Here is a 25041-nt window from a genome sequence, read left to right as displayed (position 1 = left end):
GCACTTTTCTACTGATGTCTGTATATGTATTTTATCCATTTTTATTGTAGTTTAAAACATGAGAGAAACAAGAAAAGTGAATGAGAAGTGGCTCTTGTATGTACAATATGGCTTTGTAGTCTACTAAGCTGCTGGGTTGACAATCACATTGATTTCAGCAGTTTCTTGTCCAATTTGGACAGAAATTTGATGCTTTCCCAAAGACTTAATACGACCGCCTTCGGACTTGAACTCAATGGTTGACTTGTCGACTTCCAAACCGTATTCCTCCCTTAGTTTGCTAATCAAATCATCAGCCGTGACTGATCCGAAGGTGTGATCACTGTTCGGCACGACTGCTCTGTTAAATGAAAGTTCTCGGACGCCTTCTAAATGGCCCAACAACTGCTTCTTTTTCTGCTCTGACTCTTGTGCGAGTTCCTGATCCCATCTAATGTTTAGTCCACTGACTATTATATTTGTATATATATTTACCTGTAATCTTTGAGCATCCAAAGAAGCTTCCTTAGTGGCTTCCAAAATACCATTTTCTGAATTATTGGCTTGCTTCTTGTCGACATAAGAAGCTTTACCCGAAGGATACAAGATGTTACGCATCAATCCAGCTATATATAAAAAAAGAACCCCATTAAACATTCAAATCAAAACCGAGAATAATAAGCATGTTTTCTACATACGTCTAACAGCAATAATTTCTCCTATAGGTCAAATCGTTAGTGTATGTCCAATTTATTATTCTCCATGTTACCTTGGATACCGAGACCATCGACAAACTCGTTCAATTTGACTTGAATATTAGCCTTTTTGTGAGCTTGTCTCTAAGTAACACTAGTTAGCAACCATATTTGCATTTTTTTATTTCTTCATTACTTTAATGATTTGAGCTGTATTTGAGATAACTACTCTTGAGGAAGGACGTAACAAGAACGACATAGTGATTCCAAGGGGATGTCAAAATACGAAAAGAAAAAAAGACGGGACAACTAGGGCCCACAGCAAAGGAAGTCTCATTTGACTTTAGCCTCCGATCTTTTTTTTTTTTTCAATTTTAAGTTTATCTTTGACTCCTTTTTTCGAGCTTGACCCTTATTGTGCTTATTTTGAATAAAAAAAAATTCGAGTGCAAATGATAAAGAGAGCAGTTCAAGCATTGAGAAATATCTCATGTACATGTTTGGCATTCCTTTTGAGAAAATATAATGGATTCTATTTTTTTTTAGTTTAAATTATTGTCAATAGGCACACAATTAATATGTCATCAAGGAGCAAGTTTCCCTCTCTTTTTATTAAGAACTTGGTTTATAAATGTATCTAAATACAGAAGCTATTCTAATGACAGTTACGAGCTGTCATCATGCAACAAAGAAGCGGGAATCAAAGTAGATGCATAAAAACCAGCAACTCTATTGTTTAATCATACAATATGTTCTTTTTCTAAAAGAAAAGCTCAGTATCATAAGGGCATTGTGATCTTTACTTTTTTCTTTTATTCAATGGGTTTGTCAAAGTAATTAAGGTGTTGAAACTTTAGACATTCATTACCCCAACTGATCCATCCAGGACTCAGATGTCGAGCAAATAACTCTAAACATACGGGGTCTTTTTTGTTTATATAAGGGAGTAATGCATCTTCATAAAAATATTAATCAAACGAAAGAAAGTCAGCAATAGATTACTGTGCTTACCTTCAAGAGGAGGCTTTCTTGAATGTCTTACACTGGGCACACTGATAATAGTATGGGATCTTGGTAAAGACTTGCGTGTGTTCATATCAGGATGCCTCATAGGTCTACCTATTATCAATTGCTCATAGGGCTTTTTATGTTCAGAATCAATAGGAAATATACATTCGCCTTGTGTTGTTGTCTTTAACCAGATCCATTCACCGACACATTCTAGTTTCCATGTAGGAAACAATTTGTTGATAATAAAATTATGAAATTTTGGTTTGTTTGTGACCCAAATGGCTACAATACAATCGTTTTCTGCCATTAGTTTTGGCATTTGAATAGAGTATAAATCATATATGTCTTGGGTATCATAATGAGACGATCGCTTTACTATTCACAAAGATTAACCAATGAAGCGCAGATCTTTACCTTACTTGCCACTTTTGTTTGGCCATGGAGGGTCCATGATAATAAGATCAGCACCTCCAATGCTCTGAACTTGAGCTGCATGTGAGTCAACTTTAAAAAAAAAAGTCAAACTTACCATATGTACCTAATTGATTTAAACTACTTGTCATTGAACCCATTAAGTATGTGGATTTTGGAGGTATCAAATAAACAGCAGCTGGTGTGATTTGCAACAACTTGACTTCATTCATAGATTTGTTTATACAAATTAAATCAAATACAGAGAACAAATCGAGGTCTTTTGTCACATCACAGGTAAATTCAAATGAACGTACTTCCTGTTCTTGCTCTTGATAACTAAATTTTTGGTGTGCCATTTCTACCATATGTTGAATACTTGGAAAATCAATCGTATCATTCTCTGTGTTGCTGATACATGGCACTTTTTTCTCTTTCAAGTGAATAGGCCAGCTATTGAGAAGCTCTTGAAGGCATTTTAGCAACGTATCTCTTAGCTCTTTATGTCTCTTTTCTGTCTCAATCTCTGTCTCACTTGGTTCTTTGCTTATTTTGTTCTTTTTTCTCTTTTTTGTCTGTGGCCCTTCTTTTTCAGCACGGTCTTGTTTTGAGTAAAAGTATGGTTTACACACATCAAACTCTCCTTTAATGAGTTGATAAGGTTCTATATTTCTCGAAAAATACTTTTCTGAGTCTATAAAATCAAACATAAAGCAAAAGAAAAGAGAGAAAAAAAAACTCTCGCTTAACCCTATTGGATTCATACTTGACATCATTGGTTGTTTAATAATAGTTTCACAGAATGTAATCGACTTTCTCTCTCTTTTCTTTTTTTTTTAGTTTTACAGAAAATCATGGGCTTATTTTCTTGGTTTAGCAAGACAATAGACAATGATGTGGAAGGTTTGGACCATGCTATTCCCGAGAAAACAGCCTGTTACCATATTGTAAATAAAAAAAATATTATTGATAAAAAGTTAACAAGATTTATAGGAAGGCTTCTTAACTTGCTCATATTTCTCTAATGCAGTCAGAGTAGGCGACATGTTGACGAATAAATATCCTCATATTAAAGTGGATGTAAGTGCATACATAAAGCAACAATGGGCCGAGCGCTCTCGAGAACTACAACAGGTAAGTAGAAATGAATAAGAATTTATATTGATTGAATGATAAGGAGTTCAATACAAGTCACAGAACATCACCTTTTATTTATGAAGGATGCGATTTAAACAACCAAAAACTGATAGGAGGCTATGCAGATTTTGCAAAAAGAGTCAAAGAGACATACAAAATAAGTGTACCTATGGACTGATGTTATTGTACAAAGAAAAAAAGGAGGAGGCAGGCCTCTCAATGTACCTGAACACCTCTTTCTAATAAAGTTAGTCATTGGAACTGTCTTTCAAACCTTTAACAAAAAATTTTTATAAGCCACAAAACATAACTATTTAATGAGCAACAAGGAGCGTGAAAAAAAAAAACTTTTTTTTTATAAGTTTTCATGTTTTGTTTGTGATCTAGTTGGTAAGTTATTATTATTCTTTTTTTTTTCTATCGAAGTTTTGGATTGTCTTTAAAGTGTACGAAGGATGTATAACATTTTCCGTCTTAATCATACGTGTTGATTTAAAAAAAAAAACTGATTTAATGAGCCTGACGTGCACAAAGAAAGCAATCTATTAAGCTTATAGTTCTTTTTTTATATAGCTCTTTGTTATATAGTTTACTAATAGATTCCCTTTTTTTAGGTCTGCTGGATGGCTAGACACATTCTTGTAAATAAACTGTCAATGTTTATGGCAACTTGTATCCTTTGCTTTGCTTTGCTTGAGTAATTGTGTGCCATTAATATTGATAGTTGTTGATTTGAAGGGAAATCCTTCTTGAGTGAACAAGCATAAAATAATATTCATTTTAAATAGTAATAAAAAAAATAGATTCTAAAATATATAACATTGTCTTTATCTTTGAAAAACTTGTCCCATTTTAACTTTAAGAAAATTCGTTCTTTTGACTCTAAGAAACTTTGTACTTGAAACTACTGAAATGAGTGACAGAAGTAGGCAGCTGATCGTGAGATAATTGTATTTCCTTTTTCTGAAATGTATTTAAGCTGGATCGTGTTTACGTTTCCTTTTTCTTTTTCTTTACTTTACGTTATGCTATCTACATTCATATCTAAACCTACGCAACAGCGTATATTCATATCTTCATCCAAACGCTATTATGCCACCAATACCATTGGTATCCGACGTGAAGATAAAAGCCGGTGGGAGCGTAGATCCGCTTTAACACCAGACACAATAAAGAAATTGATCAAGGAAACAGGTACACAAGTATATGTTCAACCCAGTACAAAGCGTATCTTTACAAACGAGTCTTTTGAAAAGGTAAACAAATCATTGTTTATTTGGTCCCTGACAAAAACATGTAGGTAGGAGCCATTATCACTGAGGACCTTTCAAGGGCAGACATTATACTTGGTATTAAAGAAGTACCTGAAACTTCCTTGATTGGAGACAAGACATATATCTTCTTTTCGCATACTCACAAGGGCAATGTAAAGAATATGCCTATGCTTCAAGCCATTCTTGACAAGGTAAATGTTTTTTCTCACAACGTCGTGGGAAACCTGCGCTAATTTGGGCATTTAGAACATCCGTCTTTTAGATTATGAGCTCATGAAGGATGAAACAGGAAAACGATTGGTAGCTTTTGGTAAATTTGCAGGAAACGCCGGTAAGGAAATATAGAAAAAGGAGGGGCTGTTTATTCATACTATGTTGAACAGGCATGATTGATACCTTCCATGGTATGGGCCATCGATTCCTTGGGTTAGGCTATAGTACACCTTTTATGGTATAGTATATATATATATATATACATCTCTTATATGTGTATTCATAACTTTATAGTATACTTCAATGGCACATGCTTATCCAACTCTCAAAGAAGCTAAAGCTGCTTTACATCGAATGGGAGATGCTATTACAGAGCAAGGAACACCTAAAGACTTTGGCCCTCTAGTTTATGCCTTTACAGGATCAGGCAATGTTGCTCAGGTAATGTAGTGAATATGTTTATGTCCATCGCTTATAAAATGATTTAGGGTGCTATGGAAATATTTAAACAAGTTCCTCATGAATTTGTACCTCCAGATGATCTTGCCAAACTAGTCAATGACAAGAGTGAGCTTATAGCAAGTCTTGTGTGTATACTCATTCTTACTTCATAATAGATCCAAGATTAGACAGGCTGTATGCGACTCAATTAGATGTCAAGGACTATATTGAACACAGAGACGGAAAGACACTGGTGCATTATGATGATTATATCACCCATCCAGATAACTATCTATCTAATTTCCATCAAAAGGTAAGACCTTATCTATCTTGACATTCATTTTTTCAACCTATTTTTTTTTTATAGGTTGCACCTTATGTCAATTGTGTTGTCACTGGCGCTTATTGGGATAACAGATACCCACGCTTATTGACAAATCAGCAATTGAAAGAAATTGAAAAACAAAAGCAAAACGGCTTGATTAAGAAGGGCAAAATGATGACTTTGTCTGATATTGTGTGCGACATTAGGGTACTAAAAAATAAAATTAAAATATGCATATTTCTCATGTTTATGTAGGGTGCATTCGAATGCTTATCACATAGTACAAATGTCGATAATGGATTTTTTTATTACGACGCGATAAACGATAAGGAACACGATAAGTAAGTAATCCTGAATAGATTCTATAAGCTCAATTTTGCGTACAGTGCTGAAGGAGAAGGAATTCAAATCATGGGTATTGATATTTTACCTGCTGAACTTCCCGTTGAAAGCAGTGAACATTTTAGTCAAGCCCTCTATCCCTTTATCAAGGAAATGGTTCACAACTCTTCTAATCCACCACTTGATCACCTATCGCCTCTCTTGCGTAACGCGGTAATTGCTGACAAAGGAAATTTGACAAGCCCACATCAAAGTTTAAAGGAATTGTTGCCTTCTTCTTCAAAAATTACTAAAAATGGCAGCGATAAAAAAACGGTCTTGTTATTGGGTTCGGGCATGGTTGCAGGCCCATTGGTGGAACATTTAGCTAAGCGTAACAATGTCAACATCGTAGTTGGTAAATGAGTGGACGCTAATGCAAGTAAGACAAACTAACTCTTCTTATTAGCAAGCAATGTGGTTCAAGAAGCCAAAGCATTGGTCGCTGGTCATGCTAATGCGGAATCTGTTCCTCTAGATATCTCGAATTATACTGCTTTGACTAACCTTGTAAGCAAAGCCGATGTCGTAGTAAGGTACCGTGTGTGTGTGTGTGTGTGTGTGTAAGAATTCACAAGTACACAAAACTAACAAACACATATAGTCTCGTGCCTGCATTTTTGCATACACAAGTTGCCAATGTCTGTATAGAACAAAGAAAAGACATGGTAACTGCAAGTTATGTATCAAACGAAATGCAAGAGCTCGAATCAAGAGCACAAAAAGCTGGTATTTTGATTATGAATGAAGTTGGTTTAGATCCTGGTATTGACCATATGTCTGCTATGAAGATTATTGATGAAGCTAAAAAGAATGGAGCCAAGGTTTGTTGATCAAGACTTGTGTAAGTTCTTATATTTGTTTTTTTTTGTGTGTGTATAGATTCGTTCCTTCATTTCTTGGTGCGGCGGTCTTCCTGCCCCTGAGGCTTCAAATGTACCACTTGGATACAAGTTTAGTTGGTCTCCACGCGGCGTGTTGACAGCCAGTGGGAACGATGCTCTTTACTGGGCAAATGGAAAGGTAAATAAAGTCAAGCAACGCGTATCTAAAAAATTGCAGGAGCATACAATTTCTGGTAACAACTTGCTTAAAGAGCATTTCCCTGTTGTACAAACTCCTTATGCTGGATTTGTATTTGAGGGATTGGCCAATCGAAATTCCTTGGGATATGCAGATATTTATGGTCTTGGAGAATTATCGAATATGGACACCATGTTCCGTGGTACACTTAGATATCAGGTAAAAGGGAAAAAGAGAGAGAGGATCGTATGTTTATTGTTATAAATAGGGTTATTCCGATCTTTTGTATGCTTTCCGCAAATTGGGCTTCTTAGAACAATCAAAGTCTATAGCTGATTCATGCAAGACTTGGGCAAGTATACGACATAAATACCAATGGACAACTTCTTACTCGTTATTTTAGTCCAATTATTTTGATCTAGTGCTATCAGGCAACACAGCACCCTTGTCTACAGAAGAAAAGTATCAGTGCATGATAGATAAGTTGGGCCTATCCAAGGATCACCCTATGACTGAAAAGACTTGGTCTGCTATTGATTATTTACTTTCCTCTGATGATGGAAAACTAAGCTCGTTGAATGGAAACTCTGCTTTAGATCTCTTTTCTACTCTTTTGGCAAGAAAGCTCAAATACGAACAAGGAGAAAAAGATATGGTAGCTATGCATCATGAATTCGGTATTGAACACCGTTCTGGTAAAAAGGTAAATAATGATTATTTTTGGTTTAATCGTACTCATGCAACCTGTACAGGAAACACTTACTTCTACATTAATCAAATACGGTAATGAGAAGCATACAGCCATGGCTGATACAGTGGGACTACCTACTGCTATGGCTGTAGAATTAGTACTAGACCAAAAGATACCTGAAAGAGGTGTCTTGCGACCTACACAGCCTCATGTTTATCTTCCTATTCTTGAGCAACTTGAATACAAGGGTATTCAATTTGTTGAGAAATCTCAACCTTATCAATTTAATCGTTTAGAAGCAACGGGTTCAAATACGTGGTAAACATGAGTTATTATTAGGATAGTAAACGATATATCATTGAACTCCTTATTATATATATATATATATATTTTTTACTATTGCTTTTTAATTTTTTTTTTTGTCCTTTTTTTTTCTTTTTATATAGATAATCATGTCTATTTGAAATATGAATATTTTCATTCTATCTATATCTCTTCTAGCTGCTGTCAATGCAATGTCAGGCGGAAGAGCTGTGACATCTTCTGAACAATTCCCGTTCTTTGTTACACTAACAACTCCCATTTTATGTGGAGGTACAATCATTTCACTAGACCCGGCATGGATCATAACCGCTGCACATTGCATTGAAGATAGTACCAGTGGTTCTTTGATTGGATATGGTAGCCGAGAATTCTCGAAACAGACGTATGCGACCATCAAACAGATTGTTTTACACCCACTGTATGTCTCAAACAAGCAATTGGAAACACAAGTCTATGCGTCTAACAGGACAGATATTGTTCCTTATGATATTGGACTCTTACAGCTCACTAAACCACTACCTCAGAATGAATACACTGACCGTATTCCGCTTCTTGCAGACCAGGAAATAGCGACACTCGAAACAATGGGTATGGGTTACACGGGTTACCAACAACCTCATGCCGATCTTTTGCAATACACCGAGTGTAATTCATCCCGAACGGGTGTTCTCCATGACGATAACTTTAATCACAGTATAATTCTGACTCATTCTGAAGCAAATCTTTGTCATGGTGATTCTGGTGAGTAGATGATGCTCTATTTATTTGCTAATGTATATGCAGGTAGTCCATTGGTCACTAAACTATACGGAAGCAATTCATATTATTTTGCAGGCATTTTGAATCGTATCTTGAATGCATATGATCCTGATCCCAATCAAGTTTCATGCCCTTTTCATCAAAGTGAATCTACTCTTTTTGTCAATGCTTTTGTTAAGCCTTATGTACATATAAAATGGATCATGAACAGCACTCAGCTTTCTAAAGAAGCGCTGCTTAATAATGTATACAAACCCGTAGCAAGTCATGCTTCTTCTCAGCGTAGATCACTGTTGATGTTTATATCCTGTCTTTTACTATTATAAAACTTGTTTTATGTATATTGCCACATTAGGAAAAACTGGTATCTTGCGGATGTTGCACCATTTGTGTGTATTGTTGTCCACGTGTGTCATCAAATTAAACTTTCTATATGATGCAATTTAAGGTGAGAACCAACCCGTGCTGGTCTCACCTGAATTCAAGTATTCAAATACGATTTGGGAAATTGGTACTGAATTTGTCACTTTTGCCTTTTTTTGCTTAAACAAACACAACTCGCCATTTTACACAAACCTGGAATAAGTCAGTCGATATTAAAAGAAAAAGAAGGAAAAAGGAAAGAATGGGCCATATGCAACCTTATGAACATTTTTGAATGATTTGGTTATCAACTATATACTTTGTGCTTCATGTGATTCAACTAGCAGACTTTTTCACCCCTTTTTTCTCCTTGAATTAGACCCCCGCAACAGATAATATATAAATAGGAGGACTAAAATGAAAATCCATTTCTTACCTTTTTTTTTTTTTAATTATTTTCTCATGATTGCTCATAAAAAGCTACCTTCACCTTATGGTTCTATTCCTAAGCGTAAAAAGAAATTGGTAAGTGAATTTACTATACACACAAAAAACTTTTCTTTGTTTTATTTGACAGGCAATAATGAAGTTTTATAATTTGTATTCTTAAATAAACGTTATAGTTACCTACTCAGAACAACAAAATTCATACTCCATACCCATTCTTCTCTCTTAAGCCAAATACGACCTCTTTCTTGACAATTCTCAGTAGTTTATTCAACGAACCAGCCTGTAAAGAAGAAAAGGTACCAGTCGGGTTCATGCCCTGCACCACACCTCATACAACGCAAACACAAACATCCTCACTAGATATCATTGTGCCTGCGAACCCAATTGATTGTGCTCAAGACTATCATCCTGACGCCTGTAGTTCATTTTCTAGTAGCAGTAGTAGCAGTAGTAGCAGTAGTAGTAGTAGTAGTAGTTCAGACAGCAGTCTTTCTTCCTATATGGAAAATGAGTCCGTCTTGAACAATAGTATCAGTACAAAAGCTGCTTTATCTGATATTCTATGCGATCATTATGTCCAGACAAAACGAAATGCTCCGTCTTCATCCGATAGTGAATTGGTAAATGTACCACTTGAGACATTTCGTATCTTTGAAGCGCCGCCTACAGAACACACTGAAAACTGGATGTCAAAAGAACCTGAAAAGGAATGGACTTTGATTGAAACGCTTTCTAAACCCTCAAAAAGGTTACAGAAAATGTTAGAACAAGAAAAAGAAGAAGAGCAAGAACAAGAAGAGAAACAAAAACCTACTGTTCATGCATACCATCACACACGGGATATTCGAGCTAATGCTGCTTATTTGAGAATGATTGTTGCTGAAGTAAATATGATGCGTTCTCAGAAAATTGTTGGTCCATTACGACCTAGAAGAGTGCTTCCAAAGAGGTCTGATGCATTCATGCACCGCCCAAGTCCATTACAATTAATTCTCGTTTAATTGTCCGCTTAATCTAATCAAGATGTAAATGATGCTAAAAATACCCCCTCCCCTTTACCCTCAAAAGCAGAGAGAAAGAGAGCTATTTTTTTATTTCTTTGTATATATGAAATGTCCTCTCAACAATAAAAAAAAAGTTGACTTATGCAACATTCTAAAAATTTCTCATCGCGTCCATTTATTGGTATTAAACTCAGACTGCTTTATCTTTTTTTCTTTTTCTTTTTCTTTTTTTTTTGCTTTTCTTTACAATTATGAATGAATATAGACAAACACTTGTTTACGGGAAAAAGATTAATTTTGACTTGGATCCCGGTTTAATATTCAACTTTGACCAGGACAGTATTGAATATGTCTATTGTGATCCGCTTTACGGAAAGACTAGACTCACTTTATCAGATATTAACGCAAATACTAAAATACAGGTAATTCTTATAAACAAATAACACAACTTCTGATCTGTATTAGATTGAAAAAATACAAAAAGTATTGTGGTGTAAAGACAGCGACTCGCCTATTCTAGTTATTCTTGGAAATGACACAGAACAATCAAATTACATATTGTGGCATCGTGTAAAAGAAAAGAAGACAATCATGATTGATACAAAGAAGTTGCCCAAAGGAGACATAACAGCAGCAAGTATCACTGAATCTCCCTTTGATGTGGCAAGTATTATTGCTGTTTAGTTTGATTTGTATAGCTTATATCCGTAATAATAGATCTTTAAAGACAAACAAGGTTTCTATGATGTCAGAAAACCTTCATTTGTCATGGTGATTGGAACTAAAGAAAACGGGACTACATTAGTCTTGCTTGGTACCAATCATGCAGCCAAGGAAATTCATGTAGAAGTAAAGTATATATGTAAAGTATCTTTCTGTTCTAAGCTTTTATTTAGCTTACTGAGCCTTTCAAACCAGACGAAAGCAACACAAAAGAATTAGGTTATGTTACTTCTATCTGTATACTGCCACCTGATAAAGAAGACAAACGTATGGGTCATAGTGATCTTCAAATCTTGCTTGGACATAGTTTAGGTTCTATTCTTATTTACCGTGTCAGAGCCAATGTGTATTCTTACAAAGCATCCAGACTACGAGTCCCAATCGACATTTCTGATTTTGTCGAATATCCTGGATGTAAATATAAAGAAAGAAAGAAAAACCAAATTTAACAACTTTTGTTTAATAGATCCCATCACTCAGCTGTCGTGTGCTCGTTCTTACAATAGTTTGTTAATGACAGTGGCATTAGCGCAAGAAAAACCAAAAGACAACAATCCCAAATACCAATTCTCAAAACCTTATATCAAAATAGTCGAAACAAAAGGAGATTCTACCACCAAACAAAGAAAAATCATCAACCCAAGTCTTGATTCAACTGCTACCATTATCGATACCAAATTAATACCACCTACAACAACACTTTATGATGAAGAACTTCAACTCTCAGCTGTATTTCAAAGCAAAGATACATCTTTTGAATTGAATGTTTGGGAAGTGACATCTACCGGCATTCATCAGATGCTATCACTCACGATGGGTCAAAAGGCTTGCATTGATTCTTTGATGCAGCAAGATACACTTGAATCCCTTGATCTTGGTTTAGAAGGTTATTTGTTTAATATGCCGCAGAAAATTGCTGATGTTATGTTGAAATCAAACAGTGATGACGATGCCTTCAAGGGTAAAAAGAGAGAAAGAGATGATCAAGAAACACCAATTCGTGCAAAAAGACAAAAAGACAAACAGCATGTCATTCCTACAGTGATTCCACATAGTTCAGATGAGGATGAAGCGGCTGAAAGAGAATCAGGCTCAACTATAAACACAAGTACGATGGAGTCTTCAACTATGTCAAGTCTTTCTTCATTAGAACAGGATGAAGAAATGATACAAATTGATCAAAGTGGTCGACGAATTCTAGGAGAGATAACGACTGAAGTCAGCGTACAAGTCGATATGAACATGCAAGAAATAACGCAAGACCAAGTTGAAGAAGAATTGGTTACTGAGACATCTATTTCATTTAATAGATCGGAACGCTTAAGACAATACACCAATGAAGAGCAATGGGATGAAATGGATAAAGAAAATATCCCGCCTGCTCTTGACACTGCTTTTGAATTATCTGATGATGAATCTATGCAAGTTGGAATGGATGAACAAACACAAGCTGAACCAGAAGGCACTGAACAAGTAAATCTAGAAACAGAAGACAATCAGTCAGAAAATACTCAGCAAGAAGGTATTAGATCAGAGAACGTTGAACCAGAGAATATTTGCCAAGAAAACATTGAGCCAAAGGATATTTACCAAGAGGATATTGAACTAAAGGAAGCTGAGTCAAAGGGTACTGGATCTGAAAATGCTTTATCAGAGTATGTTGATTCAGAGAATGCTGACTTAAGCGGTGACCAACAAGAAACTATTGGACTCAAGGACGTTAAAGAAGACGTTTTGCAAGAAAACAGCCAAGAAGAAGATGTTCAACAAGAAACCGTTCTGACAGAAGACAATGAAACAGAAGAACTTCAAAATGACAATGTAGAATCAAGAGAGATTGCTAATGAATCCATAATGGCTACTATCTCTAATCAACCTCAAGACATTGACACAGAGCTAGAAGCTCCAATTCCTACTGAAGTTATTGAGTCTGACCCTGCTTACGCTAAGAATGACATCTATGTTGAACCAGTCGAATCAGAGTATACTGAAGCTAGTATTTATGATGATACACCGGATTATATTGATGATGCGCCTGATTACATCGGTGATGACTTTATTGCTGATAATGCACCAGAGTATATTGACGACGATCTGTACAATACAGTCATAGTAGATCAAGAAGCTGACAAGAATGAACTCGCTCCAGCCGTTGATGATGAAATTCATCATATAGACGAAGGTAATATTGAAGAAGCAGGCTATGATGTTCAAGATTACGACAGTGATGGTGTTGTTGGTGGGGATGATGATGGTATTGAGGAGAGTGAGCCAGAGCAGCTATTGCAAGAACCAGTCCTTACAGAGGAAGACTATAACGAAGACCAAGAAGATACGTTTTTAGAAGGGCAGCAGGATAACACTCTTGTGGAAACTACGCCTCAGTATGAAATTAACATCCCACATGATCATGATGAACAAGATCCTTTGATGGAAAAAGAGTTGTTAGACTTGGGAGAAGTTCCATTTGTCTCAGGTGGGCATCTACAAGAAGAACAAGAAAAAACCAAAGCAAATGAACAACAGAATACTAAAGAGGATGAGCCTACACCTTCAACTGTTGACTATATTCCTGTAAGTGATAGTGATTTACTCAAGTTGGCAGCTGATAACAACAACAATACCACTGAACAACAAGAACAACTTACTCAATCAGACGCTCTTTTACGATCATTCCCATTCCTTGCTGATATTTTTGGCAACCATTCAGGTCGAGATGGTACGCCTGCTTTGTCTGTAGATGCACCAATAGCCAGCTTCACTGACACAACTGCCTCTCCATCTCCTGCATCTACCCAAAGCGTTGAAGAACCATTCGTAGCTGTAAACACCATATCTGATGAAGATCGTAAAGCCCAATTGATCAAAAATATTGTCCAAGAATGTTTTGGTACTTTTGAAATAGATATTGATACTCTTTCATTGGAAAAGATTAACAAGATGGGCGATTACTGTTGGCAGCAAAAAGAACCTCAACCTAAATTATTTATGATGCAATATTGTCAACAGCACAATATGAAGCAAGCAACTGTCTTTTTGGGTCGCTGTTTGTTGCTTTCTCTAGATATTATGACTACAGATGAAATTAAAGAATGCAAATCTATTCTGAAGAAATGCATATTTCAGGTTCATCCTGCTGTTCGAGAAGGAGGTAAAAAAAGAGAGAGAGAGAAAAAAAACACTATGAATGAGTAATAATACTAAAAGTTAAATCTAGCTATCATAAATCCATTTGATGCCTCTTCACAAGCCAAAATCTTAAGCGAGAAACACAGGTATTCCAAGCAAGAACCACGTTTGGTCAACAAAGACTATATGAATACTGTGTATAAATCCTATTATGATTTCGGTCACTGATTTTCTTTTCAATGTCTAACCATCTCTGTATATGTAAAAAGTAATTGTACAAAGCTTTTTTTTTTTTCTTTTAATTAATAATACATCTATTTGTGTTGACCTGGTTTGAATACATTTGTCTTGACTCTTTCTGTGTTAACAGGCTTGATTTCTACAGGGCCAAATCGAGATAGTGGCCACAAAATATAAGATACTTTTGCATTGACCAAGCCGATAGGAACCTGTCTTATTGATGAGTAAAAGCACCTTCAAATAACAGACATTACCGTGCCAAATGAATTACTGTCTCTTGAATGGAATGCTTCGTCACCTTCCACCCAAACATGGCCTTCAGGAACATGCACGACCTCGTCTTTCTTACGAAGAGGAACGATAGTGTCACCCGGTAAAGCCAAGATTCTCTTTGTGATGGTGCATTTGGCATCAATAGGTGATCTGTTGCTGTTAGTATTGTGATGTATCATTGCATTTTATCTTACTTGAGTGTCACTACTTGTCCACGTTTGAATTTATGATCCGTGGTTGACCATTTGTCGAGTAAAACAATGTCTTTTCTCAACATGTTGGAGTCTGGATTAAATGTAGGCTTTTTTGTTTAGTATTATTACAATGCGTTATTCAATGAGCAGAGACTTCTTCAGTGTACCTGCATAGATCTACCACTGATGACTGCATAGCTATAGCCATGATCCACAAAGAATATGGCTACTGGTACCCATGCTAAGCCTTTCAAAACTGGGACAGTATATGGACTTGATTTTAGTCGAGAGAAAACCATAATAAGAGATTCTCTTTCTCAAGCATGCACAGACAACACACCATAAACAAAATTAATAGTCACTTATTTTCTCAAGTCAGAAAGACAGACTAATAGCATTAGAGCGACTATCTCTCGGTCCTCTTACGTTCAAGAAGGACAGGAAGACTTGTAATTATGATTTCAAGATTTGGAAAGCAAGGCTGGGAGACAAAGTAAATTTCTGAAGCATCTAATAGCTCAACCGCCAAGTTAGAAAGCTTCTTTCTTGATGGGACAATAATTAAACGATAATAGAACTACATCTAAGAGACATTGGGCATAATATTCACTGTTAGTTTTTGCAATGCCATTTTGATTGAAATGATATTTTCGTCATCTGATTAGGTAAGATTGCCAAGGCATCCAGATGGATCACTCGATTTTTGTAAAATACTTTCAATATTTCTGAGAAAAACCGTGTTTTTGTGTAATTATCAACAAGGCAAAGCGAACCAAACCATAGCTTGTAGGCCCTACTTTTTCTTTTACCGCAAGCGGAGGTTTGCCTTGTTTAAATAGCATACGTAAAATTATCTTAATTAATTTCGGTTATTCCTCTTTTTCTTTTGTTTCTTATTTTTATATACTCTAAAAATGGCTATTGGAAAATTAACTGTTGCTCCCGGTAAGTCATGAGAGTATTTAGGTGATGAAACCAATACGCCTTTTCCCTCACTAGAAACCGTACGCGGTCTTCCTTCTGGATTGAATGGTAAGTATTCGAGTACTCAATGTAAGTTAATTTATGCCATTCAATAGATGCTCGACTCTTTGTCGGTTGCTTTATTCAAGAGTCTGATAAGCACAGAACTCATTCTGAAAGTGGACCTCAACCTAACTGGAAGAATACATTAACATGGTAAGCGTCATATTTCCTTTTTTCTTTTCGAGCAACAACCTGATACTTGTTTAATTTAGTGATGTTCGTGAAGGCCAAGAATACTTGAATATCGAGTTGGTCAATGAACACCCTCAACAAGGTGGTATTGTGGCTACAGGAAGAGTTCCTTTGAATGATGTCTACAATCGAGGCCATGAATCCAAATGGGTTCAGTTGAAGTCCAGCGCCGGACAATCCTATGGTGAACTCAAATTGAATATCTCTTTCAATGTAAGTTGTAGAACAAAGTGGCGCATGTATTGATTGCATAAATAGGGCACTAGCTCCGTTAGTTCTGTTACATCATCCTTTGGTGATATGAACTTGAGTAGCGGTCAACAAGCACATTATTCCCAAACTAGCTCGCACTATTCCTCATCTAGCCATAACCAATCAGACAGTCGTCAAGGCTCATTTGCCTCTTTAGGCCCTGCTAATCCTATTCCTCAAAATTATGGTGCCGGAAGTCCTCCACCTTTTACACCTCCTGCTGCTGTCTCTTATCCTGAAAGAAGCAACAGCTCTATGCCAAACAGTGGTGTAGCTTCCAACGAGTTGATTGATAAGAATGGTGTTGTTAACCCAGAAAAGATGTCTCCCGGTGAATTTGAAGAAGCCAAGGCTAGAGGCACAATTCCCACTTGGGCTGTAAGTTCTATATATATTCTATATTTAGATGTACAAATTCTAACAAGGTATGACGATGTATTTTTAGAAGTATGGTGGTGGCGCTTTAGCTGGTGTTGCTGCTTTAGGTCTTTCTGCTTGGGGTGCTCATGAACTCAAGGAGCACTTTGATAAAAAGGAAGAAGAAAAAAACAAGCACAAACAAAGTGAATCCAAGCCATTTGTCATTCCCTCGGGCTATCTTCAACAAGAACAACAACATGCTCCCCCTCAGCAACAACAACAGCAACAACAACAGCAACAACAACAGCAACAACAGCACTATGCCCCCCTCAGCAACAACAACATTTTGCTGCTTCTCACCATGAAGAACACAAAAAGGAGAAGAAGGAGAAAAAAGACAAGAAAGACAAGAAAGAAAAGAAGCACAAGAAGCACGGTGGAAGCGACTCCTCTGATTCCTCTGACTCGTCTGACTCAGATTCTGATGATGACCGTAAGGGAAAGAAGGAAAAGCACCACAAAAAGAAGGATAGCGAATGGAAGTAAACATTGTGTCATTTGATAATAAACCGATTGTTTTCTATTAAAGAAAATCATATTCCAGTAGTTGAGGAAAATAGAAATTGTCTTAGACAAAGCAAGACATGTATAAGAGCAAAGCATGGTTCTTAAGACCAAGACATCCTGCTAGCCGTTTTGAAATGTCAATATTTCAACAAGTTTAAAGCCACACACAAACGGCTTTGAAGCGGAGAATGAAACGAGCGAAAAATGAAAGCAATTTGGTTTCGTTCAGTTGCATCAAAAATCGAGCTTGGCATTCTTTTAGACCAAGAAAAGGCCTATGATCGTGTCAACCTTAATTATCTCAAGCAAGTGTTGTTACACTTTGGTTTTCCAAAGACCCTGCTTGCCAGCACTATTACCTTGTTTAGAGATAATTCCATTTGTATCAACATCAATGGTTGGCTCTCTAAGCAGTTGGTTCCAAAGCGCCGAGGCCTCAAACAAGGTAACCCACTCTCTTGTATTTTGTACAATTTTACCTTAGAGACACTTCTCCAGTCGATATTGAATGACACTCAATTTTCTGGCTATCGCTTCAAGCATAATGATTTTAGTCAAGCTATCACCTTACCTGCTATCAAATTGCTTAGCTATGCTGATGGCATTTTAGGTTTCCTTCGTAACATTCGTGATCTCCGTAGAATGCAATTTCACTTACAGGCTTACAGTAAAGCATCCAATGCCAAGATGAACTACCATAAAGTGCGAGCAATCTCTCTCTCTGGTCACAATCTAGATGACAAATGGCTGACTACTCTACAAGCCATTGACATTCCTAAGATATGGTGCCGTACAGATGCTGAACCCATTATCTATTTAGGTTTTCCCCTTATCCAATCCTTGGACCAGCGCGCTCACTTTTTTTCGTCCCTCACTCGATCACTGACTCAACTGGCGGATATTCATGCCTCACGCAATCTTTCTGTTGTTGGTAGAGATACAGTTGCCAGTTCGCTTTTATTATCTAAATGCTGGTATATTTTGCGGGTGATCCCTACCACTCAAGCAATCCTTAATACCATTCGAACTGTCATTACTTCTTTTGTCAACCGGCAAATCTTTCCTCGCATTAGTTGGCAAACGATGACTGCACCAAAGTGGCATGGTGGCCTTGGCATTCTTGACTTGTTTTCTCAGCAAAAATCACTGTATTACCATTGGCTTCATCCTTTTTTGTGTCCTCAAGCTGAACGTTCTCTGATACAAGACTTTCTAGCAGCACATACCCGTGCTTTGCTCCAGACTGAACATCTGCTCTTGGGTCTGCTCTTTCCTCGTTCGCAGTCAGGCCATTTAAGGCAGTTGGCCAGTAACACTATCACCATGTGCTGCCAGACAATTGATGCTGTTCCCAGGAAACAGTATATATACATGTCAAATCTTATCAAATGTCTTTTACTGCTCTTACGCTCCATTGTTCTACCATTCAACAATTTTAACTTGCCTCTCAAGTTACGTACAGTAGCAGCTTCCTATCTGTATGAGTACTATTCACAGAGTCACTATCTGGCATCAATACCGGCTTCTTCTTTTCTCTTGGATATTCGGCGTAGTGTTAGGAAATATTTTCAAGCAATGAATCAAATTCGTTGTCACCTGGAACCATTTTTTGGTCAATGCCTTGTTCGTACTTCATTAGACTTATACAATCCTGTGCATATTCCTGCAATCTAGCGGTCTCTTGGTTTCTTTTCCTTTGTGCGTACACTGAAACTGCCATTTGACAACGTAAATTTTGTTGCTCTCAAAAATGGTGGCCATACTTTCCGTAAGGTCATCACACAAGCTGCCTTGTCTGATATCATTGCCCGGCAAGAAGTTTCTTCTGCGGCTGGGAAGTACTTTTGGCGCATACCTATCACAACATTGCAGAGAAATGTGATGTATCGATTTCTGACTCACAAGATTCCCACTCGCTTACTTCTATCCAAGGTTTTTCCTGCTCGCTTCCCTACTGCTGCCTGCATTTTGTATGGTGATCAGGAAACGGTGTATCACTTCCTCTTTCGCTGCCCCAAAAAATTTCCGCTCTGGAATGTCTTGATCAGGGGATTTCTGTGGCCTGGCACCTCTCTGGATCTAGTCCCTGATGCACTTGCATCGTTCAATTTTTCTCGGACTCCGGCTCAAACAAACTGTCCTGCTTCAATAGCTATGGTAACCTTGATCGGTCTCTCTGAGATCTGGAAGGCCCATTGGGCCCATACCATGCAGAACCAACCATTCCATTATCTCTCTGTTCTTCACAGCACTCGCTATCAAATTAAGCGTATAGCTGCTGAAAATGACCTTTCATCTTGAGAGGTCTTTTCTTGCAATAGCTGCTCTTCTTTCCTTTTATATTTTTCTACTTTCGTACTATCGTACCAATTTTGTTTTTCTTTATATTTTCTTACAATAAATAATTGTCGAGCACCTCTTTTAGTGGGTCCTTCCCAAAACCACTAATACGTGCGGCAAATAAAATCATTAAAAAAACTGAGCCTTTGCTGAGAACTATATGAAGACGCACTTATTCAGCTTTAGTATAGTGATAAAGGTTATAGATCCTTGTTTTCTAGTTCTATTCATGTAAGAATCATTAAGCTCCTGCCAACAAAATATTATGTCAATGAGCAAAAATGTTTTGAGGTTTTTAGCTCATATCTGATTACTTTTATAGTACAGTCAGTAAGCAAATACATTCGCCAAAAACTATAGCTTTTGACGCACATTTTGAGTATCTAAGCTTGTCGATAGCTCTATTTTTCGTCTTGTAACGTCAAAAATAAGATCGAAGGTTGTGAAACCAACGATTTTCATGGGTAATACCCTATGGTCGAAATGCATATTTTGGTCATTGTAGACATGTCGGATTTTTCGGTCCAAATCAACTCCAAAGGTATCCCATATGTTAGTAAACATGGTTTGTAGTTATTTGGCTTATTTATCCGGGCATAAACAGGCTGTATGATACATTCATATCGCCTAAGGAAAAGGCAAACATATGTATGTATTGTTGTCCTTTTTTTTTACTGTTGAAGCACTTGTGAGAGAAAAAAAGGTAAAGATGAATGCGAAAAAGTAACAAACAATATTTTAAAAGAGAAATATCAACCTCAATCGATATAATAGCTAGAGAGATGTATAAATCCCAAAGGATACAATAGTAATCGAAATATTAAAAGAGGTATGTATCAACAAAGAATGACGTTTTTTAACAAGGAGTAAATTTGCAGTTCGAACATACGTTTCAGCGATGGAAAAACGATGCTTTAAATATACGAAGATACACTTTTTTTGTGGTCGTATATCGCTATCTTCATAGAAAGATAGTTCTTTCAGCCTATAAGGCTTTCATGCGAGGGTTGTGAGGTCAATAGGTGTACTAGACATAAACTCAAAGGGTTTAGCTGTTGTTTTTGTCCAAAGATCTGAACTAATCTACCCCCTAAAATGGACAGCTCTAAAAAAATAAAATGATTGCAAACAGCGCATCGAACTGAACAAACCCCGACTTGTTTCGCCTTTCTCACTTATGTTTTCACCTTCTTCACAAAAGTCCTATGCCTCGTCTTTTGAGTCAACAGAAAGTACCACCACAACTAATATGTTGGCTTGTTGGCCAAAAAAAACAGAGAAAGTTTCATGGGCACCTTATCTAAAAGAATATATTTCCAATGGATATGCAGAACATCCTGACTTGTACACTGATGACTTTCGTGTGCTCGATGAGCTTAGAAATGACTGTATTTATATGGAGACAAACGAAAAGGCATTAAACAGACTGACAAAGTAAGAAATAAGCTATAAAAAACAACCGTTTTGTGTCTTATTATTGCGGCAGGTATTATGCTCAGCTTGTGTTTATTAGTGCAAAGTTTCCTATTGATGTTTGTATCAAGTGAACTAGATAATATATACTCATGAATTTTAGGTCGGCATTGAGTTTCCTTGGTATTTGGTATCTGTAGGAGGAGAGTCGCAAAAACCAGGTAATAATAGATTCGCAATAGACGATTGTTGACCTATATTTCAGTATCGCATAGAAACATGAATTATGAAAAGGCGTGTATACTCTATTCCATTGGTGCAGTCTATAGTCAACTTGGTATTGCAGAAAACAGATCTACTACAGAAGGTGTCAAGAGAGCATGCAATTATTTTCAAGTAATGAAACGATCTTTTACTTAAAAAACAAATGTATCTTATTCTATCGTAGCATGCTGCAGGTTGCTTTCAACATTTACTCAACGTAGTTGTGCCTGAAATGAGAATTGCACCCACGATTGACATGTCATCATATGCATTACAGACACTTATCAACTTGATGCTTGGACAGGCACAAGAATGTGTTTGGCAAAAGGCAGCCATGGATCAATTACGAGATGGAACCATTGCTCGCTTGGCTTTCAAGGTATCCGAGTTTTATGAGACAGCCTATGAATTTGCATCCAACTCGACTATTCAGGCTGTATATCCTAAAGCATGGATCATTCATATGCAAGTCAAAGCACTCCATTTCAATGCAGCAGCTCAGTTTCGAAAATCCTGTGAATGTATCTCACAAGACAAATACGGAGAAGAAGTGGCTCGTCTACAGTTATCGTCTGATTATGTAAGACGTGCCTTCGATCTAGTCAGATCCACAGGGTTCGCTCGAATGCAAGGCTCCACTGCTGTCATGAACGATCTGAAGCCCTTGCAGCAAATCATCAGTACAAATTTAGCCAGAGCAGAAAAAGACAATGATGTGATCTATTTGGAAACGATACCCCGCCTTCTTCTTTACCAGTCATCTTGAAAACACAGATGGTCAAGGCTGCTCCTCCTGCTGAAGTTTCAGACCCTGTATCACTCATGATGAATGCTGAAAAAATAGAGGCATCACCACACCCAGTGATTGGTTTACCCTTGTTTCAAAAGCTAGTGCCTTTTGCTGTGCATCAGGCAGCTAGTGTCTATATGGACAGAAAAGAAAGACTGGTCAAAGAAGACATCATATCCAAGTTGGAAGAACTTACTGGCGTATACCATAGGTAAAAAAAAAAAGAAAAATGGATCAAGTGATATCAAACTCATGGATTGGCATAGCTCTATTGCATCTCTAAACTTACCTGCTCTGCTTGCTACAGCAGAAAATACCACAGGTCTACCTGACTCTATTCTAAGACAAGCTGCTGAAGTGAGAAGTGGTGGCGGATCACAATCACTTTATGATATTTGGGAGCAAGTTCAAAAGGCTTCTTCAAGAAATGGAGAAATTCTTGAAGAGGCTTTTAATGTACTTGATGAAGAACATGAAACAGATGAAGCCTTGAGAACCAAATTCTCTAAAGGTAGCATAAGATTTTTTTTTAAAAAAAAACAAGCTATACTAACTAATCAATTATAGATTGGAGAAGACCAGAATCGCAATTGTTGACACAGCAACTAACAGCTCAAGGACAAAAGCATCGACAAACACTTTTATCTGCCCAAAAGGCGGATTTGATTGTCCGTAATAAGCTTGATACATGGGCAAATATTATTGACGTCTTGACACTGACAAAAGAAGAACTCGAAAATTCAATTCCTTCTTCAGACGGTGGTAATGATAATGAGAATGATACGAATGGACAAGACAGTCTGTTGCGCATCAAGCGACTTACTGAAGATATGAATCAAAACATTCGATTAAGAAAAGACTTGATCAACCAAGTCAAAAAGGCTTCAAATGCAGATGATATCTCACCTGCTTTGCTCAAGAAAGCAGCAGAATTAACTGCCAAGTCACCCATTGTCAAGATTGAAGCAGCTCAGTTTGAAGATTTGTTTATAGAAGAGCTAAGAAAATACGATCATTTTATCATGACAGTCGATCAACAAGATGAGCAGCAAAGCACCGTATTGAGACAATTGCATGATGCTTATTACCAGCATAAAGCAAGAACAGACAATTCCAACAGTAGTGGAAATGCGAAACGAGAAAAGGCCTTACAAAACTTGACTCAGGCTTATTTTAAATACAAAGAAATCAAGACAAACTTATCTGAGGGACTCAAGTTTTATGGTGAACATGCTAAAGGATTAACGCAGTTTTGTGATACTTGCAAAGATTATTGTGCTCGAAGACAAGCTGAATCAGACCAAATGATGAGGTAAAAGCTTTTCTTTAAAAATTGTTTATTTATTAATTTACATACAGAAAATTGACAAGGGGAATAAGTAACATGTCTATTCAACCAGAAGGATCTCAACAAAGAACCAATTGGTCTCATTGGTAGATTTTTTAGTTATTTTGCCATCTTTCCCATGCTTCATAATATGCCTGTATTTCTACAGTGAATAAAAAGTGAAAAGAAACATAAACTTACCTTGTATTCATCTGTTGTCATATTTCTTTGGTCCTCTTCTTGAACTTCATTTAATGGGATCATTTTGCCATTCACTTGTATAGTTAGCATATATATGTATATATATTAATAAGGCATTGCTTACCAGACACAAGTGGAATATCTTCATCCTCGTCAAATTCTTCTCCTGAACCACTATTGTTTGTTTCCTCAAATATCTCTGGTTGCTCTTGATGCACTGTCTCAAATGTTTCTTCTTCAATATCACCATTATTATTATTGTTACTTAGGCTTTCATAGTATTTTGCATAATCTAACAAGAGAGTCAGTATAAATGACAAGCAAAGAATATACGCACAATCTTCTGTATCTGCATCCATTTCCACAGGTCGAATTTCTTCAAATGCATCATCTTCTTCATGATCTTCCATAGCATCTGCACGTCCATCCACACCAACCAAACTGGTGCCAGAAATAGTCGACTGTTGATGCCAGACAGGTAATGCGTTTTGCTGTCTTTTCTGTTCTGCTTCTTCCATCTTGGCACGTCTCGCTGCCTCATTATCCATCTGAAGATCTACAATAATATCACCTTGACCTGCTCCTGTATCTTGTGCGACTGCCAGTTCGAATTCATCTCGATTACCACCATTGGCCTTGCCAGCCACATGTTTATATACATAATTTGAAGGAATCACAATGGAATCCGTCTGTTTCAATAGAGAGATAATTGGCTGAGATTGTTCTCGAAGGCGTGTGAGTGTCTGTTGACTGCCCTTGACATTTTCTGCATTATCGTTTTCGACCAAGACATTTTCACATTGATCGCAGTGAAAGAGTTGATCTGTCATGTCTACCAGGGATAACACGTCCAGAGGTGTAAATTGCTTTTCACAGTTGGGACAGACATAACCTTTATTTTCGGATTCAGTACGCAGTTTGTCTCGTACAATTGTCTGCATTTTATACATTTTCCATTTGACCACGTCCACGAACTCTTTATAGTCTAAATAATAATAGGTTTTTGGGACCATACGCTGATCTTGTTTTCGAGGTTCCATTCGATTGGCCCTGATGATGATCAATATATACACAAGCATGGTAGTATTTCTCGGCTTACATCTTGATCAGTCGATCTTCTTTTAATTTACCACAAATTCTATGAATATCTCGAGGTGTCATTTTTAAAGTATATACAAGGTCTTCTTCCTTGACACTAAGATAGTCTTTAGTTGAAGTTTGTCTAAAGAACTGTTTACCCGTTGCTGTTTGGGGCTGCTCCGTTCAGTG

At 37.0% G+C, this 25041-nt stretch overlaps 12 protein-coding genes across 12 annotated transcripts; 7 read left to right on the top strand and 5 right to left on the bottom strand.

The window, feature by feature from the left end:
- Nucleotides 1-15: 15 nt before the first annotated feature.
- Nucleotides 16-1007, bottom strand: B0P05DRAFT_532759 (uncharacterized protein). Its single transcript, XM_051577131.1, has 5 exons — nucleotides 871-1007; nucleotides 749-818; nucleotides 678-698; nucleotides 475-605; nucleotides 16-420 (listed from the first exon to the last, which is right to left on the bottom strand). Exons 1-5 carry the CDS (start codon nucleotides 931-933, stop codon nucleotides 124-126), a joined length of 582 nt encoding a protein of 193 aa, XP_051437002.1. The 5' UTR covers nucleotides 934-1007; the 3' UTR covers nucleotides 16-123.
- A 247-nt stretch (nucleotides 1008-1254) lies between these two features.
- B0P05DRAFT_532755 (MT-A70-domain-containing protein) lies at nucleotides 1255-2527 on the bottom strand. The gene is made up of 4 exons (XM_051577130.1): nucleotides 2215-2527; nucleotides 2109-2174; nucleotides 1686-2060; nucleotides 1255-1629 (listed from the first exon to the last, which is right to left on the bottom strand). Exons 1-4 carry the CDS (start codon nucleotides 2462-2464, stop codon nucleotides 1487-1489), a joined length of 834 nt encoding a protein of 277 aa, XP_051437001.1. The 5' UTR covers nucleotides 2465-2527; the 3' UTR covers nucleotides 1255-1486.
- B0P05DRAFT_532748 (uncharacterized protein) lies at nucleotides 2215-2855 on the bottom strand (the record flags this gene model as incomplete). Its single annotated transcript, XM_051577129.1, has 1 exon — nucleotides 2215-2855. A coding segment is annotated over exon 1 (314 nt), but the record flags the coding sequence as incomplete, so codon positions are not given.
- Nucleotides 2856-3520, top strand: B0P05DRAFT_532746 (uncharacterized protein). Its single transcript, XM_051577128.1, has 3 exons — nucleotides 2856-3043; nucleotides 3090-3230; nucleotides 3274-3520. The coding sequence occupies exons 1-3, from the start codon at nucleotides 2951-2953 to the stop codon at nucleotides 3409-3411; spliced, it is 372 nt and encodes a 123-aa protein (XP_051436999.1). The 5' UTR covers nucleotides 2856-2950; the 3' UTR covers nucleotides 3412-3520.
- Nucleotides 3521-4244: 724 nt separating this feature from the next.
- B0P05DRAFT_532741 (Saccharopine dehydrogenase-domain-containing protein) lies at nucleotides 4245-7950 on the top strand. The gene is made up of 17 exons (XM_051577127.1): nucleotides 4245-4489; nucleotides 4534-4698; nucleotides 4754-4838; nucleotides 4891-4958; nucleotides 5015-5161; nucleotides 5209-5287; nucleotides 5338-5474; nucleotides 5529-5693; nucleotides 5742-5827; nucleotides 5873-6225; nucleotides 6277-6403; nucleotides 6472-6691; nucleotides 6750-6890; nucleotides 6930-7109; nucleotides 7159-7242; nucleotides 7294-7593; nucleotides 7643-7950. The coding sequence occupies exons 1-17, from the start codon at nucleotides 4259-4261 to the stop codon at nucleotides 7901-7903; spliced, it is 2829 nt and encodes a 942-aa protein (XP_051436998.1). The 5' UTR covers nucleotides 4245-4258; the 3' UTR covers nucleotides 7904-7950.
- A 44-nt stretch (nucleotides 7951-7994) lies between these two features.
- On the top strand, nucleotides 7995-9477 carry B0P05DRAFT_532738 (trypsin-like cysteine/serine peptidase domain-containing protein). The gene is made up of 2 exons (XM_051577126.1): nucleotides 7995-8646; nucleotides 8689-9477. Exons 1-2 carry the CDS (start codon nucleotides 8049-8051, stop codon nucleotides 8988-8990), a joined length of 900 nt encoding a protein of 299 aa, XP_051436997.1. The 5' UTR covers nucleotides 7995-8048; the 3' UTR covers nucleotides 8991-9477.
- B0P05DRAFT_532736 (uncharacterized protein) lies at nucleotides 9465-10640 on the top strand. The gene is made up of 2 exons (XM_051577125.1): nucleotides 9465-9552; nucleotides 9651-10640. The coding sequence occupies exons 1-2, from the start codon at nucleotides 9490-9492 to the stop codon at nucleotides 10476-10478; spliced, it is 891 nt and encodes a 296-aa protein (XP_051436996.1). The 5' UTR covers nucleotides 9465-9489; the 3' UTR covers nucleotides 10479-10640.
- A 3978-nt stretch (nucleotides 10641-14618) lies between these two features.
- On the bottom strand, nucleotides 14619-15402 carry B0P05DRAFT_532732 (peptidase S24/S26A/S26B/S26C). The gene is made up of 4 exons (XM_051577124.1): nucleotides 15208-15402; nucleotides 15041-15147; nucleotides 14828-14996; nucleotides 14619-14782 (listed from the first exon to the last, which is right to left on the bottom strand). Exons 1-4 carry the CDS (start codon nucleotides 15337-15339, stop codon nucleotides 14648-14650), a joined length of 543 nt encoding a protein of 180 aa, XP_051436995.1. The 5' UTR covers nucleotides 15340-15402; the 3' UTR covers nucleotides 14619-14647.
- Nucleotides 15403-15793: 391 nt separating this feature from the next.
- B0P05DRAFT_595095 (uncharacterized protein) lies at nucleotides 15794-17447 on the top strand. Its single transcript, XM_051583099.1, has 6 exons — nucleotides 15794-15985; nucleotides 16040-16072; nucleotides 16120-16219; nucleotides 16279-16471; nucleotides 16517-16888; nucleotides 16956-17447. The coding sequence occupies exons 1-6, from the start codon at nucleotides 15955-15957 to the stop codon at nucleotides 17430-17432; spliced, it is 1206 nt and encodes a 401-aa protein (XP_051436994.1). The 5' UTR covers nucleotides 15794-15954; the 3' UTR covers nucleotides 17433-17447.
- Nucleotides 17448-21026: 3579 nt separating this feature from the next.
- Nucleotides 21027-21324, top strand: B0P05DRAFT_578083 (BRO1 domain-containing protein; the record flags this gene model as incomplete). Its single annotated transcript, XM_051581833.1, has 2 exons — nucleotides 21027-21211; nucleotides 21264-21324. 2 exons carry the CDS (start codon nucleotides 21027-21029, stop codon nucleotides 21322-21324), a joined length of 246 nt encoding a protein of 81 aa, XP_051436993.1.
- Nucleotides 21325-21686: 362 nt separating this feature from the next.
- On the top strand, nucleotides 21687-23682 carry B0P05DRAFT_578082 (ALIX V-shaped domain binding to HIV-domain-containing protein; the record flags this gene model as incomplete). The annotated part of the gene is made up of 5 exons (XM_051581832.1): nucleotides 21687-22169; nucleotides 22229-22455; nucleotides 22511-22755; nucleotides 22812-23460; nucleotides 23604-23682. The coding sequence occupies 5 exons, from the start codon at nucleotides 21687-21689 to the stop codon at nucleotides 23680-23682; spliced, it is 1683 nt and encodes a 560-aa protein (XP_051436992.1).
- A 5-nt stretch (nucleotides 23683-23687) lies between these two features.
- Nucleotides 23688-24785, bottom strand: B0P05DRAFT_465995 (uncharacterized protein; the record flags this gene model as incomplete). The annotated part of the gene is made up of 4 exons (XM_051574303.1): nucleotides 23688-23726; nucleotides 23773-23846; nucleotides 23897-24064; nucleotides 24110-24785. 4 exons carry the CDS (start codon nucleotides 24783-24785, stop codon nucleotides 23688-23690), a joined length of 957 nt encoding a protein of 318 aa, XP_051436991.1.
- Between the last annotated feature and the right edge of the window lie 256 nt (nucleotides 24786-25041).

This window comes from Gilbertella persicaria (genome assembly GCF_025201335.1).
Source record: "Gilbertella persicaria strain CBS 190.32 chromosome Unknown B0P05scaffold_10, whole genome shotgun sequence".
NCBI lineage: Eukaryota > Fungi > Mucoromycota > Mucoromycetes > Mucorales > Choanephoraceae > Gilbertella > Gilbertella persicaria.
This window is presented reverse-complemented; position numbering and strand designations above follow the sequence as displayed.

Bases quoted from the DNA above. Each gene is read 5' to 3' on its own strand.
- B0P05DRAFT_532755 (XM_051577130.1), bottom strand. From the start codon at position 2,464: ATGGTAGAAATGGCACACCAAAAATTTAGTTATCAAGAGCAAGAACAG. The intron at 2,061-2,108 runs GCAAGTAAGGTA...CTTTGTGAATAG, and splicing joins TCCATGGCCAAACAAAAGTG to TAAAGCGATCGTCTCATTAT. The intron at 1,630-1,685 runs GTAAGCACAGTA...ATTTTTATGAAG, and splicing joins AAGAAAGCCTCCTCTTGAAG to ATGCATTACTCCCTTATATA.
- B0P05DRAFT_532741 (XM_051577127.1), top strand. From the start codon at position 4,259: ATGCTATCTACATTCATATCTAAACCTACGCAACAGCGTATATTCATA. The intron at 5,288-5,337 runs GTGAGCTTATAG...ACTTCATAATAG, and splicing joins CAAACTAGTCAATGACAAGA to ATCCAAGATTAGACAGGCTG. The intron at 5,475-5,528 runs GTAAGACCTTAT...TTTTTTTTATAG, and splicing joins TATCTAATTTCCATCAAAAG to GTTGCACCTTATGTCAATTG.
- B0P05DRAFT_532759 (XM_051577131.1), bottom strand. From the start codon at position 933: ATGTCGTTCTTGTTACGTCCTTCCTCAAGAGTAGTTATCTCAAATACA. The intron at 699-748 runs GTAACATGGAGA...TTTGACCTATAG, and splicing joins CGATGGTCTCGGTATCCAAG to GAGAAATTATTGCTGTTAGA. The intron at 606-677 runs GTATGTAGAAAA...TTTTATATATAG, and splicing joins AGAAATTATTGCTGTTAGAC to CTGGATTGATGCGTAACATC.
- B0P05DRAFT_532746 (XM_051577128.1), top strand. From the start codon at position 2,951: ATGGGCTTATTTTCTTGGTTTAGCAAGACAATAGACAATGATGTGGAA. The intron at 3,044-3,089 runs GTAAATAAAAAA...CAAGATTTATAG, and splicing joins AAACAGCCTGTTACCATATT to GAAGGCTTCTTAACTTGCTC. The intron at 3,231-3,273 runs GTAAGTAGAAAT...TTGAATGATAAG, and splicing joins GCTCTCGAGAACTACAACAG to GAGTTCAATACAAGTCACAG.
- B0P05DRAFT_532736 (XM_051577125.1), top strand. From the start codon at position 9,490: ATGATTGCTCATAAAAAGCTACCTTCACCTTATGGTTCTATTCCTAAG. The intron at 9,553-9,650 runs GTAAGTGAATTT...TAAACGTTATAG, and splicing joins CTAAGCGTAAAAAGAAATTG to TTACCTACTCAGAACAACAA.
- B0P05DRAFT_532738 (XM_051577126.1), top strand. From the start codon at position 8,049: ATGAATATTTTCATTCTATCTATATCTCTTCTAGCTGCTGTCAATGCA. The intron at 8,647-8,688 runs GTGAGTAGATGA...ATGTATATGCAG, and splicing joins TCTTTGTCATGGTGATTCTG to GTAGTCCATTGGTCACTAAA.
- B0P05DRAFT_532732 (XM_051577124.1), bottom strand. From the start codon at position 15,339: ATGGTTTTCTCTCGACTAAAATCAAGTCCATATACTGTCCCAGTTTTG. The intron at 14,997-15,040 runs GTAAGATAAAAT...TAACAGCAACAG, and splicing joins GGACAAGTAGTGACACTCAA to ATCACCTATTGATGCCAAAT. The intron at 14,783-14,827 runs GTAATGTCTGTT...TCAATAAGACAG, and splicing joins ACAGTAATTCATTTGGCACG to GTTCCTATCGGCTTGGTCAA.
- B0P05DRAFT_595095 (XM_051583099.1), top strand. From the start codon at position 15,955: ATGGCTATTGGAAAATTAACTGTTGCTCCCG. The intron at 15,986-16,039 runs GTAAGTCATGAG...TTCCCTCACTAG, and splicing joins AAAATTAACTGTTGCTCCCG to AAACCGTACGCGGTCTTCCT. The intron at 16,889-16,955 runs GTAAGTTCTATA...ATGTATTTTTAG, and splicing joins GCACAATTCCCACTTGGGCT to AAGTATGGTGGTGGCGCTTT.